At 45.8% G+C, this 14341-nt stretch overlaps 2 protein-coding genes across 2 annotated transcripts; one reads left to right on the top strand and one right to left on the bottom strand.

Annotated features, from left to right (window-relative positions):
- Positions 1-4787: 4787 nt before the first annotated feature.
- Positions 4788-5993, top strand: J4E79_011832 (uncharacterized protein; the record flags this gene model as incomplete). The annotated part of the gene is made up of 1 exon (XM_049360658.1): positions 4788-5993. The coding sequence occupies one exon, from the start codon at positions 4788-4790 to the stop codon at positions 5991-5993; it is 1206 nt and encodes a 401-aa protein (XP_049204894.1).
- Positions 5994-6373: 380 nt separating this feature from the next.
- On the bottom strand, positions 6374-14158 carry J4E79_011831 (uncharacterized protein; the record flags this gene model as incomplete). The annotated part of the gene is made up of 6 exons (XM_049360657.1): positions 6374-8863; positions 9341-10322; positions 10374-10867; positions 10927-11006; positions 11693-12713; positions 12761-14158. 6 exons carry the CDS (start codon positions 14156-14158, stop codon positions 6374-6376), a joined length of 6465 nt encoding a protein of 2154 aa, XP_049204893.1.
- Between the last annotated feature and the right edge of the window lie 183 nt (positions 14159-14341).

Below are 14341 nucleotides of genomic sequence, written 5' to 3'. Positions count from 1 at the left end.
CCTAAGAAAAGGTTATAACTAAGAGTTAGATCTTATAGTACGCTTAGTAAACGTAACTAAATAATTCTTCTCTAAAAAGAATAAAGATAGAAGGCACTATTTCTTATAAGCTAATATAAGGTTAAGTACTTAAGATAGTAGTTTTTACGTTAGAGAATAAAGAGTAAATAGCGCACTAAGAAATACTAATAGTATTAATAAGTAAAGAGGTATTACTATTATAGATTACGTAGGTATATATACATAAATACTAACCTTATTACTTTTTCTACTATAGCTTTAATAGTATAATAAATAGCTTAACTTTATAATATTAATATAAGAAAGGTAAAAAGTGTAGTACCTTATAATAGAGGTAAGTAGTTATATTAATAACATACGCGTATAAATAATAAGAATTAGATATAACTTTATCTATTTAGAAAGCTACTAGAATTATAGATATTAGCGCAAGAGCTAGTGTTATAGAAGTACTATAAAGTAAATAAGTTAAAGAAATATTACTAGCTATAAGGTAGTCTTAATATTATAGAAGTAATATATAGAATATAGTAGTTATAAAGTTACTTATATATACTTAAGAGATAAGAGATTTAGAGGTTAGTAGTTATATAGACAGCCTACTAATAATATAGTCTAGCACTATAAGAATATAATCTAATAAATCTATAAGTAATATTAAAAGAGTTTATAATAGAAATAGCTCTATTATTCTACTTTATAGATTAAGTATAACTTTAATCTATATAAGAGTCTACGTCTAGAGCGCGCTCTATTACTTACTATAAATATACTACTTAAAGACTATCTCTCTCTATAACTACTTAGAAAATATAATTCTAAGTAGTATTTATATTTTAGTAAAGATAGTTATATAACTTCTATATACTATAGCACTATAAAAGTAATAAGTGCTAACGCTACTATAAGACTTTAGCTCTAGAAGTAATAGAATATTAGACTACTATAGTAGTAATAAAGTTTAGTAGTAGTTTAATATAGTATACTAGCTATAGAGGTAATAGAGCTAAACGTAGAGCGCGTAAAGACGTTACAGCGTATATATAGTAAGAGATATAATCTTATATAAAGTATATAGTATAATTAAGAACTATACTATAGAATATAATAAGTAGATTATACTAGTATTAAAAATAAAGCTTACTACTCTAATTGTTATAGAAGGTAAAAAACTAAAGTTAGTATCTACTTATTTCTTTCTATAGTATAGCTACTATTAGTGCTACGCTACTAATTACGCCTAATAAGATATAGTACGTAGTTTATATTAATCTTACTTAGAATAATAAACCTCTAGCGCAACGCAGAGCGCTTTTAATACTACCTAGCCTATTAGTAGATAAGTACTCTTATCTAGCTAAATAGCTTTATAAGAAGAATACTTTACCTAATCTATAAGTATAATAATAACGTAAAAATCTTACACTATAGTATCTCTCTAGTTATTACTATAAATCTAAGTTATTCTCTTTACTAGGCGTATACCTAGTATAATTATTATACTATTCTTAATATAAAAATATTACTATACGTAAATTACTTAATATTAAGTCTATAGACAAAGTACTTCTATACTTCTTTACTTAGAGTCTAGCTTAGTTAATAGAGATAATACAACTTAATTTAGTTAAGTTAATATAGATTATAAATCTAAAGCGTAGATAGACTATAATTATAAGAAGTAAAAGTAGCGTAAAGCTACATTAGTACGTAAACTAAATAATCTATTATCTACTATAGCTATAGATAAGCAGCGTTTATTACGCAAAGTTTATAGTTCTATTCTAAATAAATACTACTTTAAGACTAGTTATAACTTTAGTAAATATAACTATAGTAGAGTAGAGTTATAAGAGTACTAAGAACGCTGTAGATGTAAGCACTACTTTAATAGATAATCTAGTCTTTATTATAGACCTTCTACTATAGACTATAATAATACTAGCTTTAACTTAGCTTATCTTCTAAATAAAGTTTATAAACTTTCTATAATATTTAGAACTATAGCTATTATTACTAGTAGTAATTAATTAATATAACTTCTATATATACTTATATCTTAGTTTTGTTTATATAGAGTATATTATAGAAGTAGTAAGATAAAATATAGCTAATAAAGTAAAGAGGTTTTTAGGTAAAGCTTTTAGAGTTTAAGTTACTAAAACGTGCTATAGTATAGTTAGAATAAGCGCTAGCCTAGTAGTACGCTAATATTATTCTATACGTATATTACACTATATCTATAATTAGTTATATTAGTAATATATTTATAAAACGTCTACTTAGAGTAGTATAAAACTATAAACTATATAAGGTATTAGTAGAGAACGTAGTTAAGAGGTTAACTATACGTTACCTATTCTACTTAATAGCGCTAATAGCTCTAAATAGTAGTTTTTATAGTATATTCTATTTAAAAGTACTAACACTAGGCTACTAAATATATACTATTTTAGAGTACTGCCTAGTAGATATACGTAAAGGTAAGTAGCTCTTATATACTAAGATAATATATATTAACTAGTAGAATATTTATAGAGAGAAAATAGATAAACTTCTATAGTATTAGTCTATCTTTATAAGTTTATAGAATCTATTACTCTTAGTATAAAGCAAAGATAGTTATAAGTATAGTATTCTATTTCTAATTATAAGTAATCTATAGAAAGATAGTATTATTAGCTACGTAAGTATTAGTAGCAAAGCGTACTCTATACAAGACGCGTAGACTAATATATAGAATTTAAAGTAAGTTATTATAATAGAGGTAGAAAATATATATAGATATTTAATTAGCTTTTAACTTAATATTATAGCTTCTAGAGCTAGTATAATAAATATACTTATAGACGTAACGTATACGTAGCACGCATAGTATTAACTCTAAAGTTAGATATATAAACTAATAGTAAGTCTTACTATTTATAATATAGAACTAACTACTTAGAAAACTAATATACTTAGTGTATTCTAGAGTTTTTTTCTTATCTAGTAGATAAATAAAGAAATAGCTAACTTTTTTAAAGTACTTAACACTACTAGTAGAAAAGAATATAATATAGTAGTAATAAGAGTTTATAGCTAACTTACTATATTCTATAAAGATATTTAAAATATTAGTAGATTTATAGTAGACTATTCTAGACTATAATAGTCTTAGATAGATCTACTAGAAGCTAGATAAGATAGAGTTATTAAGAGTAAGCGTAAATATAAGTAGAATAAATAGTATAATATAGATAGTTATCTACTAGTATTATATTAGCTTAGTTATATCTTAGTAATTTATAATACTTTATAATAGCTTATAATAAGCTATTATAGACTATCTAGACTACTAGTAGAAAATATTAAAATTAAAAAAACTTATCTAATTATTATTAGTTAGTATAAAAGTAATAGTTAAGAAATCTAAAAGATTTTAATATAATACTACTAAGACGCTAGCTACTAGTGTAGATAGTAGTATTTACTATAATATTCTATTATTATCTATTTTAGTAGTAAGTAAGAAAATTATTAGATAAAAGTAAAGATAAGTTTAAAAATAGCTTTCTTATAATATAGTGTATTCTATATCTACTAATATATATTTTAATTACTAGATAATAATAATCTATAAAATAGTTTATCTTAGTCTAGAATAATCTATTCTATCTAACTCTAGAGAATTAAAGCTAAGAAGAGAGATATTATTAAAAATCTATATTCTAAATAGTTAGATAATATTATATAATCTAATCTAGTATAAGTATAAGTAGATCTAAGAAATTATTACCTAGAAGTTAATAATTTATCTATTCTTACTAGATAATATACTATTACTTTACTATCTTTTATATTCTATATTAATTAGTAGTTACTTATCTAATAAAAGATTTATAGTTAGAATATATATACTAAAATTTTAGTAAAAGTATACTTTTTCTATTTTTTTAATTTTTATAAGTTTTAGAACTTTAAAAATATATTTAAAAAACTAATAGTAACTTAAAACTAATACTAAAAGCTATACTATTTAAATAACTTTTTTATAAGTTTCTAAGAGTTTATAAGTTAATCTAAAACTAATTTTATTACTAGTTATATTATACTATCTTACTAATACTTAACTAAATTATTCTATTATTAATCTACTTTAATTACTTACTTCTAAATTATATTACTATTACTATATAGATTTTCTTAAGATTATATCTATTTTAATAGAAATACTACTAATCTCTCTACTATAATAATCTTATTACTATACTAATATCTAAATTTATATAAAAATTATTTAATAGTACTAAAAGAGCTAGTATAGAGTTTTTAAATATCTTTTTAATATCTTTTAATATCTATTTACTATAAAGATAACTCTAAATTAGACTTAAGATACTATTAAGAAAGTTAATAGTATAAACTAGACTATTATACTTTCTTTAGAAGTAAGTAATAGTGCTGTAATTCGCGACGCTTAAACTGCTATACCTTGTTGCGAGCAACGGGGTGTTGTAAGGCGGGCTATAGCACTTTACCTCGGCTTTACGGCTCTTAACCCTACCTACGGCAATATCGCAAGTCGGCTACTTCGCGCGTTAACAACCAACGTCATACGACAGCCGTAAACGCAACAACAGCACCGATGTAACCACCACTAAAGCACGATGGTATCCCCGGCGGCAGCGCGCACTCTGCGCATCTCGCGCCCAGCACGCAACGCTCTACGCCTCCGCATTCACCCCCAGCGATGCCACTTCAGCAGCACCCCCCACCCGCACATCATGGAAACAACCGGCTTCACTTCCACACAACTCGAAATCCGCGACGCCATCTTCGCACTCTGCTCCCGCTTCCCCAACAGCTACTGGCGCGACCGCGACGACAGCAGCAGCGACCCCTCGGACTTCCACGCCGCTCTGGCGAAAGACGGGTGGCTCGGCATCGCTTTACCAGAAGCATACGGGGGCTCTGGCCTAGGCATCTCAGAGGCGACAATGATGATGCAGACGATAGCGGAGTCTGGCGCTGGCATCGCAGGCGCGCAAGCGATTCACGCGAATGTGTATGCGACGCAGCCGCTGGCTAAGTATGGGAATGATGAGCAGTTACAGGAAACGATACCGAGGATAATATCGGGGGAGTGGCGGACGTGCTTTGGGGTTACGGAACCGGATTCGGGGTTGGATACGCTGCGGTTGAGTACGTTTGCGCGGAAGGATGGGGATGGAGGGGGGTATAGCATAACAGGCCAGAAGATATGGATTACATGTGCGCAAGTCGCTTCACGCATGATCCTGCTCGCGCGAACTACGCCACGCGAAGAAGCGGAGAAACCGAGTAAAGCGCTGAGTCTATTCTGCATTCCACTCGATCGCTCAGCGCCCGGACTGGACATGCGCCGCATCAAGAAGATGGGTGGGCGCGCTGTCGATGCGAATGAGGTCTTCTTCGACAACTACGCAATCCCATCTTCATGCCTCGTCGGCCGCGAAGGCGAAGGCTTCAAAATCATCCTCGGGGGCATGAACGCCGAGCGATGCTTACTCGCAGGCGAAGCCCTCGGATTAGGCTACGCGGCCCTCACAAAAGCCGCCGCCTACGCGCGCGAACGCCACGTCTTCCAACGCCCCATCGGCATGAACCAGGGCATATCGCACCCCCTCGCGGACGCGTACATGCAGCTTGAAGCCGCGAAACACGTCACGTACCACGCGGCGCGGCTGTATGATGCGAGTAAGACGGATGAGGGGATTAGGCAGGACGCGATTGGGGTTGCGGCGAATAGCGCAAAGTATCTTGCGGCTGAAGCGGCGTTTGCGGCGTGTGAGAGGGCGGTGCTGGCGCATGGGGGGATGGGGTATGCGGCAGAGTATGATGTGGAGAGGTTTTTGAGGGAGTGCTTTGTACCGAGGATTGCGCCGGTGAGTAGGGAGATGGTGTTGAATTATATTGGGGAGAAGGTTTTGGGGCTGCCGAGGAGTTATTGATGTGGGGATGTGATGGTGGGAAGTAGGTTCAACAGCGACGTGGAGGGAGAGATGAGATGTTCATCACGACCCCGCCGTCGCCACCACCCACTCGCAAGGTTTCGGGGTCGCGGCGAAGCCATTGAGCATGCAAAGAGTTGGACAGGAAGCAGACTCAAGGGTGAATGGAAGGGTATCCTCGATACATGTACAAAGGCAAGGCTACATAAGAAGAGCCTCTACATATCTGTTCATATATCCATATCCAACATGAATGGCAATTAACATCGTCTCTAGTCATATACAACAAGAATCAAACGCTATTAACAGCATCCGCGTGTCCAACGCGACTCCATAACGCCAATGCAGTCGAATGCGCAACGCCTCGCTATCCCAAATCATCACTCCACCTTCTCACCCTCCTCAACCCTCTCCTTCTCCTGCACCAAATCAACCTGCTTAACCGGATGCAACAACACAGCCGGAAGACACATCCTCCCCTCTCCCGCAACCTCATATTCCTCACCACCATCGTTATCAACCTTATACCCCATCCATCTCTTCCACAGATTCGGTGCAAAGCCAGCGTGGTAGTACCAAGTCGTACCCAAAAAGTTATGTTGTCTCTCATCGCTAAAAACAGACATGCGCGCGCCGCCACTCGCGCCATTACGGCCGTTATTGAAGATAGCGGCGAGGTACTGGGTTGGCCATTTGCGGTCAATGAACACGGGATGCGGTGCGTACACGGCTTTGAGGCCGTGGTGCAGGGCGCAGGATGCGGGCCACATTTCGGAGAACATGGTGTGCCGGTGACGCGACTGTTCGCGGTGCATTGTTTCGAGGAGGCGGCGGGAAAGGCGGCCGGAGGTGTTGATGGCGGTGCGGCGAGGGGGCAGACCATTTTTCTTGTCGTAGCCTGTGACGTCGTCGGCGAGGATCCAATTTGTGTGGTCCGGATCGAAGAGGGGGTTGAAGACGATGAGGTCGGCGGGTTCGCCAACGCCCCATTCGTACTTGTCTTCTGTGATGGTTGTGTTGGGTTTCACAGACTCGTCAATCTCGATGTCGGGGTAGTCTTGCGGGAGTTCTGGACCCCAGACTGGCTTCTCGGGCTTTTGCATTTCGGCGAGGGGGACGTGGGGGTTGGGTGGGAGATGCGATGACCACTTGTTTGCTTGGTTGTTGGTGCCGTGCTGGGTCTGCCAGTGCACCATCTGCTTGAACTCTTCCCAGGCACCGTGGACGGATGGGACGTAGAACCGGGCGTCGCGCTCCCACAGCCCTTTGCGTGGCTGGGCAGTCGTCCACTTGGAGACCTGTTCGAAGAGGTGGTAGTGGTGGCCGGTATACCGAACATCCATTTCCCAGTGCCAGAAGAAGTCGAACTCGGGATGCTGGTGAGCAAAGTACGTGACTGGCATGAAGGTGGAGCGATAGACGCCGTGTACAGGCAGCCCGCGGTAGTTGGACTCCTCTAGGCCGCCGTAGATCAAGCCCATCTGACGTTCCGACCAGAGCGTGCCCATACCAGCGAACTCAGCAGGTAGCGCGTTCTTGAGGACTTCCTGGTGGATCGCCTCGTCGGCCCAGATCTGCTTGTTGTCGTCGTGGACTTGGATCAGGAAGTGGACTTCGTATTCGCCACCGGACGCGAGGCTCAACTCGGAGACGAGTGCGCGCAGGTACATGATGTCTTCGTCGTCGTAGTTGTAGTCGTCCCACGTTCGGACGAGGACTGCAGTCCTGGGGAGAAGCTTATTGTGTGTCGCCTTCGGTTGTAGCACGGTGCCGTTTGCGGGAGAGTCGTCAGCATCGCGTTTCTGCATGGTAAACGAGTCTGTCCGGGACTTGGGTTGCTTCTGAAAGCGGCCCTTGTTCTTCTCCAGGCAGCGGTCGATTGCCTCCGCCCAGCTGACGTCGCGGAAGTCTACCTCTGCGTCCACCTTCCACACGTCCTCGATGCCTTCGCGGTCGCCCTCCATGCCGGCGCCCGTTCCACCGCGCCGCTTGCTGTAGCCGAGGCCATACGGACCGAGCCGTCCAAAGCGCTCAAAACAGACATCGTTCCTCAGACCCAGTGTCTCGTAGCTCCCAATGACGTTATCCGGCATACCCTGGGGAACGCCCTTGTATGCCCGCAGCCCTGGCACCTTGATGGTGTCGTTCGCATCGAGATAGCACGTCTCGACCGGCCCGTATGTGTCAACGTAGTTGACGCCGCTGTAGTCTGGGTACGGGTCGAATGGTATCGACTCAGCAATGTGTGCGCCCTGCGACTGTCGCTTTTCGACGTCGCTCTTGGACTCCTCCGCGGGCAGCTCAGGGTCAATGTCCTGCTTGGTGGGGTATTCCGGCACGTTCTTCTCCCGGCTCACCAGCGACCGCACGCCGCCGTGGTACCGCTTCAGGAACGGGAAGCTCTCCCAGACGTTGGGCGGCGGCGGCGGCTTATTCAGGCCGAGCTCTGCATTCCGTATCGAGGCCCAGCTGCTGCTGAAGAGGAAGTACATGAAGAACAGCAGCGTACTCGCCACGGCCAGCCCGAAGTATCTCGTGCATGCCCGCGGATTCCTATAGCTGTATGCGCTGACGGTAGCTTTCGAAGGGGCTCTCCGGTGAGACTTCGAGGACCGTCGCAGCGGTCTCGATTCGATGTTGTTCGGGTTCGGGTCGTATGCGCCCGACGATTCCCGGGATGAGGATGGGCTGGTTGTGCCCGAGGACATGTAGGCCTCGTAGTCGTCGCTTTGGTAGTCCTTCTCGTTGACTTCACCGTCCTCGACATCGCGCTCGTGGGTCGCCGCCTGGTTGTACGACTTGGCTTTCCGCTTGCCCACGGATAGCGGACGGAAGCCTAGCATCTCGATCGGGGCGTGGTGTGACGGTGACTATCGCATGTGCGGTGAGGTGACGGCGTTGCGTGAGGTCGGTGCGAGGGAGGCAGCTGGCCAATGAGGTCGTTACGTAAGGAATCTAGAGGTGAATTGGATATATACGTGTCGGAAAGCGTATCAGTCGTATCAATGCGTAGCGGTGCAGTTGGCGGTGCTGGTGCTGGTGGTGCTAGTATACAAAGTTGCAGCCCGCCCAGGGTGCACGCTCGGAAATCGGAAAGATTGCCGCGCGCACTAAACATGGCGTTGGCGGAACAACCACCGCCACTACGCGTACTACACAGCACCACACGGCCGACATCGTGGAACATTGCTTATCGCATATAGTCGGAAGCCAGGATTATGCCCTTGCGTGCTCAATGCATTCAAAATGATCAAGATGCGCATGATGCGACGTCTCCTACAACGACTTCGAGCCACTTCTCCGCGCTCAAGTGCTGATACATTACACTAAGACTCCCGCATACTCACCTTACAAGGAAACCCGTGCACCGGATGCGCAGCCCCTTGCGGCACCTGATACGCCCTCTCTTCAAACACCGTCTTGATGCCACTCGAAGGATGCAGCCGATCCCACTCCTCATACATATCCCTCACATCAAACTCCCTCACCGTCATCGCTAAGGTAATCTTGATATCCAGCATTGCCAGCGTCTGGCCCACGCAATTCCTTGGTCCAAATTCAAACGGCCGCCATCCCCCTTTCGGTGGGTATAAAGCATGACCGGGCTCGACAAGCCAGCGCTCGGGCAAGAAGGCGTGGGGCTCGGGCCAGTAGTTTGGGTTACGCTGGATTGCGCCGTGGACGACCCAGATGTTGATGTCCTGGGTGGGGTATTTGTTTCCGTTTTTGTCGCGGAGAAAGACGCCTGGGAGACCGCCTCGCATGCCTGAGGCGGGTGGGAAGAGGCGGAGAGTCTCCTTGACTACGGCGTTCATGTAAGGCAGCTTGTTGATCTGCTCTGGATGCTTCTTGAGCACACCGGCGGCTGTGTCGTTGCCTGCGCCAAAGACTTCGTCGAGCTCTGCGCGAGCTTTAGCCAGAGCTTCTGGGTGCTTGGACAGCATGTAGAGACTGTATACGATGGTAGCGGCAGTGGAATCGTGTCCAGCGAACAGGAACAGTCGGATCTGAACCGTCGCCCACCGCTTGAACTCAGGGTCGAGCTTTGCGGCTCCTTTGCGCTCGCCCATGTACGCGGCTATGGTGATGTCCATGACAGACTTGGCGCGGGTGGACGGCTTGTTGCTACGCCAATCTTCGTATCGTTTGTCGAGCTCCGTGCTGATGTAGCGATCCATCGTTTTGCCATTGCGCCATTCGATCCACGGACGGTACGGGTTCCAGCGCTTGAACGGGTTCATCTCTTGGTCCCGGCAGTTCCATTCTATGGAGCTGCGCATTGCTGCTGCGAGGGCGTTGTGGTTGGTCATGGAGTGGAGACGTGCGTTGCTGGTTGTGTTAGTACTTGAGACACACGTGATAATCTGTTGTTAAGCTTACATGGTGATGACGCCGATGAGATCCATCATATAGTCACACGTCAATCGATCCAAAGAAAACGTATCCCCTTTCTTCGCATGCTCTCGCAGCAATCCCACATAGACCTCAGCTTCCTCGATAATATGCGACGTACTCTCCATCATAACCCTATCACTAAACCCCGGGTTAAACAACGCCCTTGACCGCTTCCACTCCGCGCCATTCATATCGAACAGATTCGCGCCCCCCGCGAACGGCGCAAAGAACGGGATCAGGATGGGCGGCTTGGGCAGATCGTATTCCTGACACGCTTGCATTGCCATCTCAGGCGATGTGACTATCATGAGCGGACTAGTAAACGGCCAGAGATCGACGTAGAAGCAGTGATCAGACTCTGGGAAGTCGTTTGCGAGCAGGGTAAAGGCATCGGATTGCTGCGAGCCTTCGGGGAATTGTTTGAGGAGGTCTGGCAAAACTGTGAGATTTCCGACTGCGAAATTCCATGCCGGAACTGGCTTTGAGGAGGGGAATGTTAGCTCATTGGGTTGTGGTGTGTTTGGGGAAGACTGCGTACCATGCCCTGCTTTTTGAGCCTGTAGAAGATCATGCGCATCTTCACCAACTTGAACATGAAAACTGCAGTGGCGGCAGTCGCTGCAGATAGCGCGACCTGCCATGCTGCGCGCTTCAAGTCAATTGAATCCATCGTACGCTGCCTCTGGGATGATGTTGTGTCCCTCCGGCACACTTTGGGGCTCAAAAGTCGTGAGCTTGTCGCTACGTTGCCAGCAATCACAACGGGGCGCAAAACATGTCGAAGTCAAACAAGAACGAAGAGGATAGGGTATATTGATGTCACGTTTCGCAACGGCCTGGCAATCGCTTTTGTAGCCCGTCGCAATCGTAGCCATATCGGTGGTCGCGCGGTGCTACTTGGCTAGCGCTCACCGCGCTGAAGCGAAAACCAACGGGGCGTAGCGGCACAGGCTGCCACCGGCTATTCCTTGCAACCAACAACAACGCTCCGTATCCCTCGTCGGGTGCCTTGCAGACAAGGCCACCAGCCCTACGAAAACTCCTCCTCGCTAATGCCTGTCTATGCTTGATTTCACTTCCGCCCATTTCTTCACCACCGCTGCCTTCTCAGCATCACTCGCACTACGAAACGCGACCGCAGATCGGCGCAGCTGGATAAAGAAAATCTCCGCCTGCAGCGCAGTGAGATGCCGAGCCAAGAGCCCCCTCTCGACGCCTTTCAAGAAATATCCTGGCAGGCCAAAGACCGCTGACAGACAATGTTAGATAAGCGGATAAGCGGAATATTCGGAACCCGAACTTACCGGCTCCCAAATGGAGATATAGCCCAGCCAGACCTCGCCCAATTCCTTTGCCAAATCCCATGGCGCCTTCTTGTTTCGCGCCGAGATAGGGGTGTCGAACTATGCCTACGAGTGCGTCGCTGAGGCCGAGCACGAATTCTTTGCCGGCGAGCTTGCAGCCGCTGCCGAAACCGGTGATCTCGTCACGTTGCCTCGCGGGGTCGTTGTGGATTGCGTATGAGGGTAGGTTCCGGAAGCCGTTTGCGATGTTGTAGAAGAAGGCGACTGGGGTTTTGGCTCCTGTGGCCGCGAGATCACCAACATAATGCGCGGTAGCGCTTGTGATTTGGTAGCCACGGCCACCTCTTGCTCGCCTCGCAGCGATCTTCTCGCGGAGAGCTGAAATGCCCGGGCGGTTCTGCGGCTTCTCGAAATTGTGCGTGTAGTCGTCGTCGCATGACTTCGCTGCCATTCTGTACGCCAGGTGATGGAAGTGCTTGGACGTGATGCCCTTCTCCAAGTCTGGCTCATCAACGGTTGGTACTCTCCTCAAGGCTTCTGCGTCGGCCTCAGTCTCGCGTGGTCTCTTCTTCAGCCGTTGCGAGAACTCCGCCGTATCAGTGCTTAGACCAGCCATGAGCCCCCCAAAAGCAGCGACGACGCCGGTGAGTGGCCCTTCAGCGCCCTCATGGGTGTAGTAATGCCGATGTTGCAGCAAACGTAGATGCTTCAGATCCAACAGTCTTTCTTGGACAAGCACGGAGGCTGCGAAGCCACTGAGATGTGCGCCAGTCTCTTTGTCTCGCCATATAGCCAAGCGATCCGGACAAATATGGCATCGCATTCCATCGATGCCCAGCTTTTGCTGAAAGTCGCGTACAGTATCTCCGGCACCATCTTCCTCTGCAATACTTTCTGCCATTTTGTGAACTGCGACTTTGACAGAATCTTGCAGCGCAAAGGTAATGCTTGTCGCAAGGCTCTCGGCAGTCATCTGCTTGAACGGGACGGGCATTGGACCAGCTCCAGCCTTTGCGATCATCTATCGTATTGTTAGGTCGGCTCAGTCGTGTCTCAACGCTGACTTACCTGTCCCCAGAAGGGTTGGTCACCGAAGAAGGGCACAACAACCGTAGGCCTACCCAAGGCAATACCAGCAGCCGTTGTACCCGCACCTCCGTGATGGACCACACACGAAACCCGTTGGAAGAGCCAATCGTGCGGACAATTGCCAATGAGGTACACATCATCGGGCACCTCACCTGCACCCACGCCGCCCCAGCCCTTGGAAACTATGGCTCTAACTTTTGCCAGCTTCACAGCGTCAAAGATGAGCTTGGTGAGAGCCACTGGGTCATCCACCACTATGCTGCCAAAGCCGATGTACACCGGAGGAGGACCCTTCGCAAGGAACTCGGCCAAGTCGTCCGGCGGTGTGTAGTTCGACCCGGCATCTAGGAAAGAGAAACCGGTAATGCTGATGTGTGAGTCCCAGTCATTTGGCCGCGGGATCAAAGCCTGTGACCATAGGTAGCTATATGGGACGCGAAGTCTCGAAAGCAAGAGATGACCCCAGAGCGGACTGATAGCGTCTAGGTGCAAGGTCTGCGTCCTGAACTTGTTGATGACATCGCCTAAACCCTGCCAAGTGAGCAGCTCCATGATGCCGAAGCTGAAGTAGTTCGCGACGGACCTCTCAACTTCGCCATACTCCATGGCCGCTAGCGGGTGATGGAAAGCTTTTGTTGGCGACCACGGCATAGTGAAGACCATATGCAGCGGGATGCCAAGCTTCTCCGCGCAGTGGATGTGGCCCATGGACGGCGGGTTCGCAATGATGCAATCTGCGATGAACAAATCCTCAGGCGCGTCCACGTCCAATGCTGAGACTCTCTCGCCCATGCCATCACCCGCCTCAATGCAACTCCTCCAGGTCCCCTCCATCATCTCGGCCATCTCTTTTCGTCGCTTGCCAATGTCCCCGGCTTTGATGGACTGCATATTTGGAATCAGCCCTGGGTTCTTCACCATGTACGCCATGAGTGCTTCGGGGTCGCCTCCGATGGAAAAGAACTCCACTCCATTGCTTTCCACAAAGTCCTTGAAGGCGGGATGCGTGCAGATGCGCACTCGATGGTGATGTGGCGCAGCCTGGAGCAGCTTCGCAATCGGAATAAAAGGCTGTACATCGCCGCGAGACCCGCAGATGTGTATTGCGATGTTCAGTCGTGGTGCGCCGGTACTGCTGGTCTTGTCGCTGATGAACTCATCCACCAGCGTCGTGCTTCCTCTTCGCGGTTTTGCGCATCCCGGCGGTCGGCATGCCGCGGAATCTTTCTGGAGCTTGTCGAACCAGTATTTCAGATGCGTCGTGTTCCTGTGGAATTGTATAGCGACCTGGCCGAACGTGTTGACTCTTCCGGTACTTTGCGCTTTCCCGTCATGGTACTCGCCGCGCTTCTGCTTGGAGTTGAAGTTGAGAGGCATTGCGATACCGGCTGCACGCGGAAGCTACATCGGGCTCCCGATGGATTATAGGAAGATTAGACGAATAACGGGCATCAACATGCTTCAACTGTTGGTCTTGGTACGAGTAATCAGTCTTTCCGGGTTCCCTCTAGCGCACGCTTACACCTCTTACTCGATCGGCTCGCAATCTGCAGGTCGCGG

The sequence above is a fragment of the Alternaria viburni genome, assembly GCF_023758015.1.
Source record: "Alternaria viburni strain BMP 2772 chromosome Unknown scaffold_61, whole genome shotgun sequence".
NCBI lineage: Eukaryota > Fungi > Ascomycota > Dothideomycetes > Pleosporales > Pleosporaceae > Alternaria > Alternaria viburni.
This window is presented reverse-complemented; position numbering and strand designations above follow the sequence as displayed.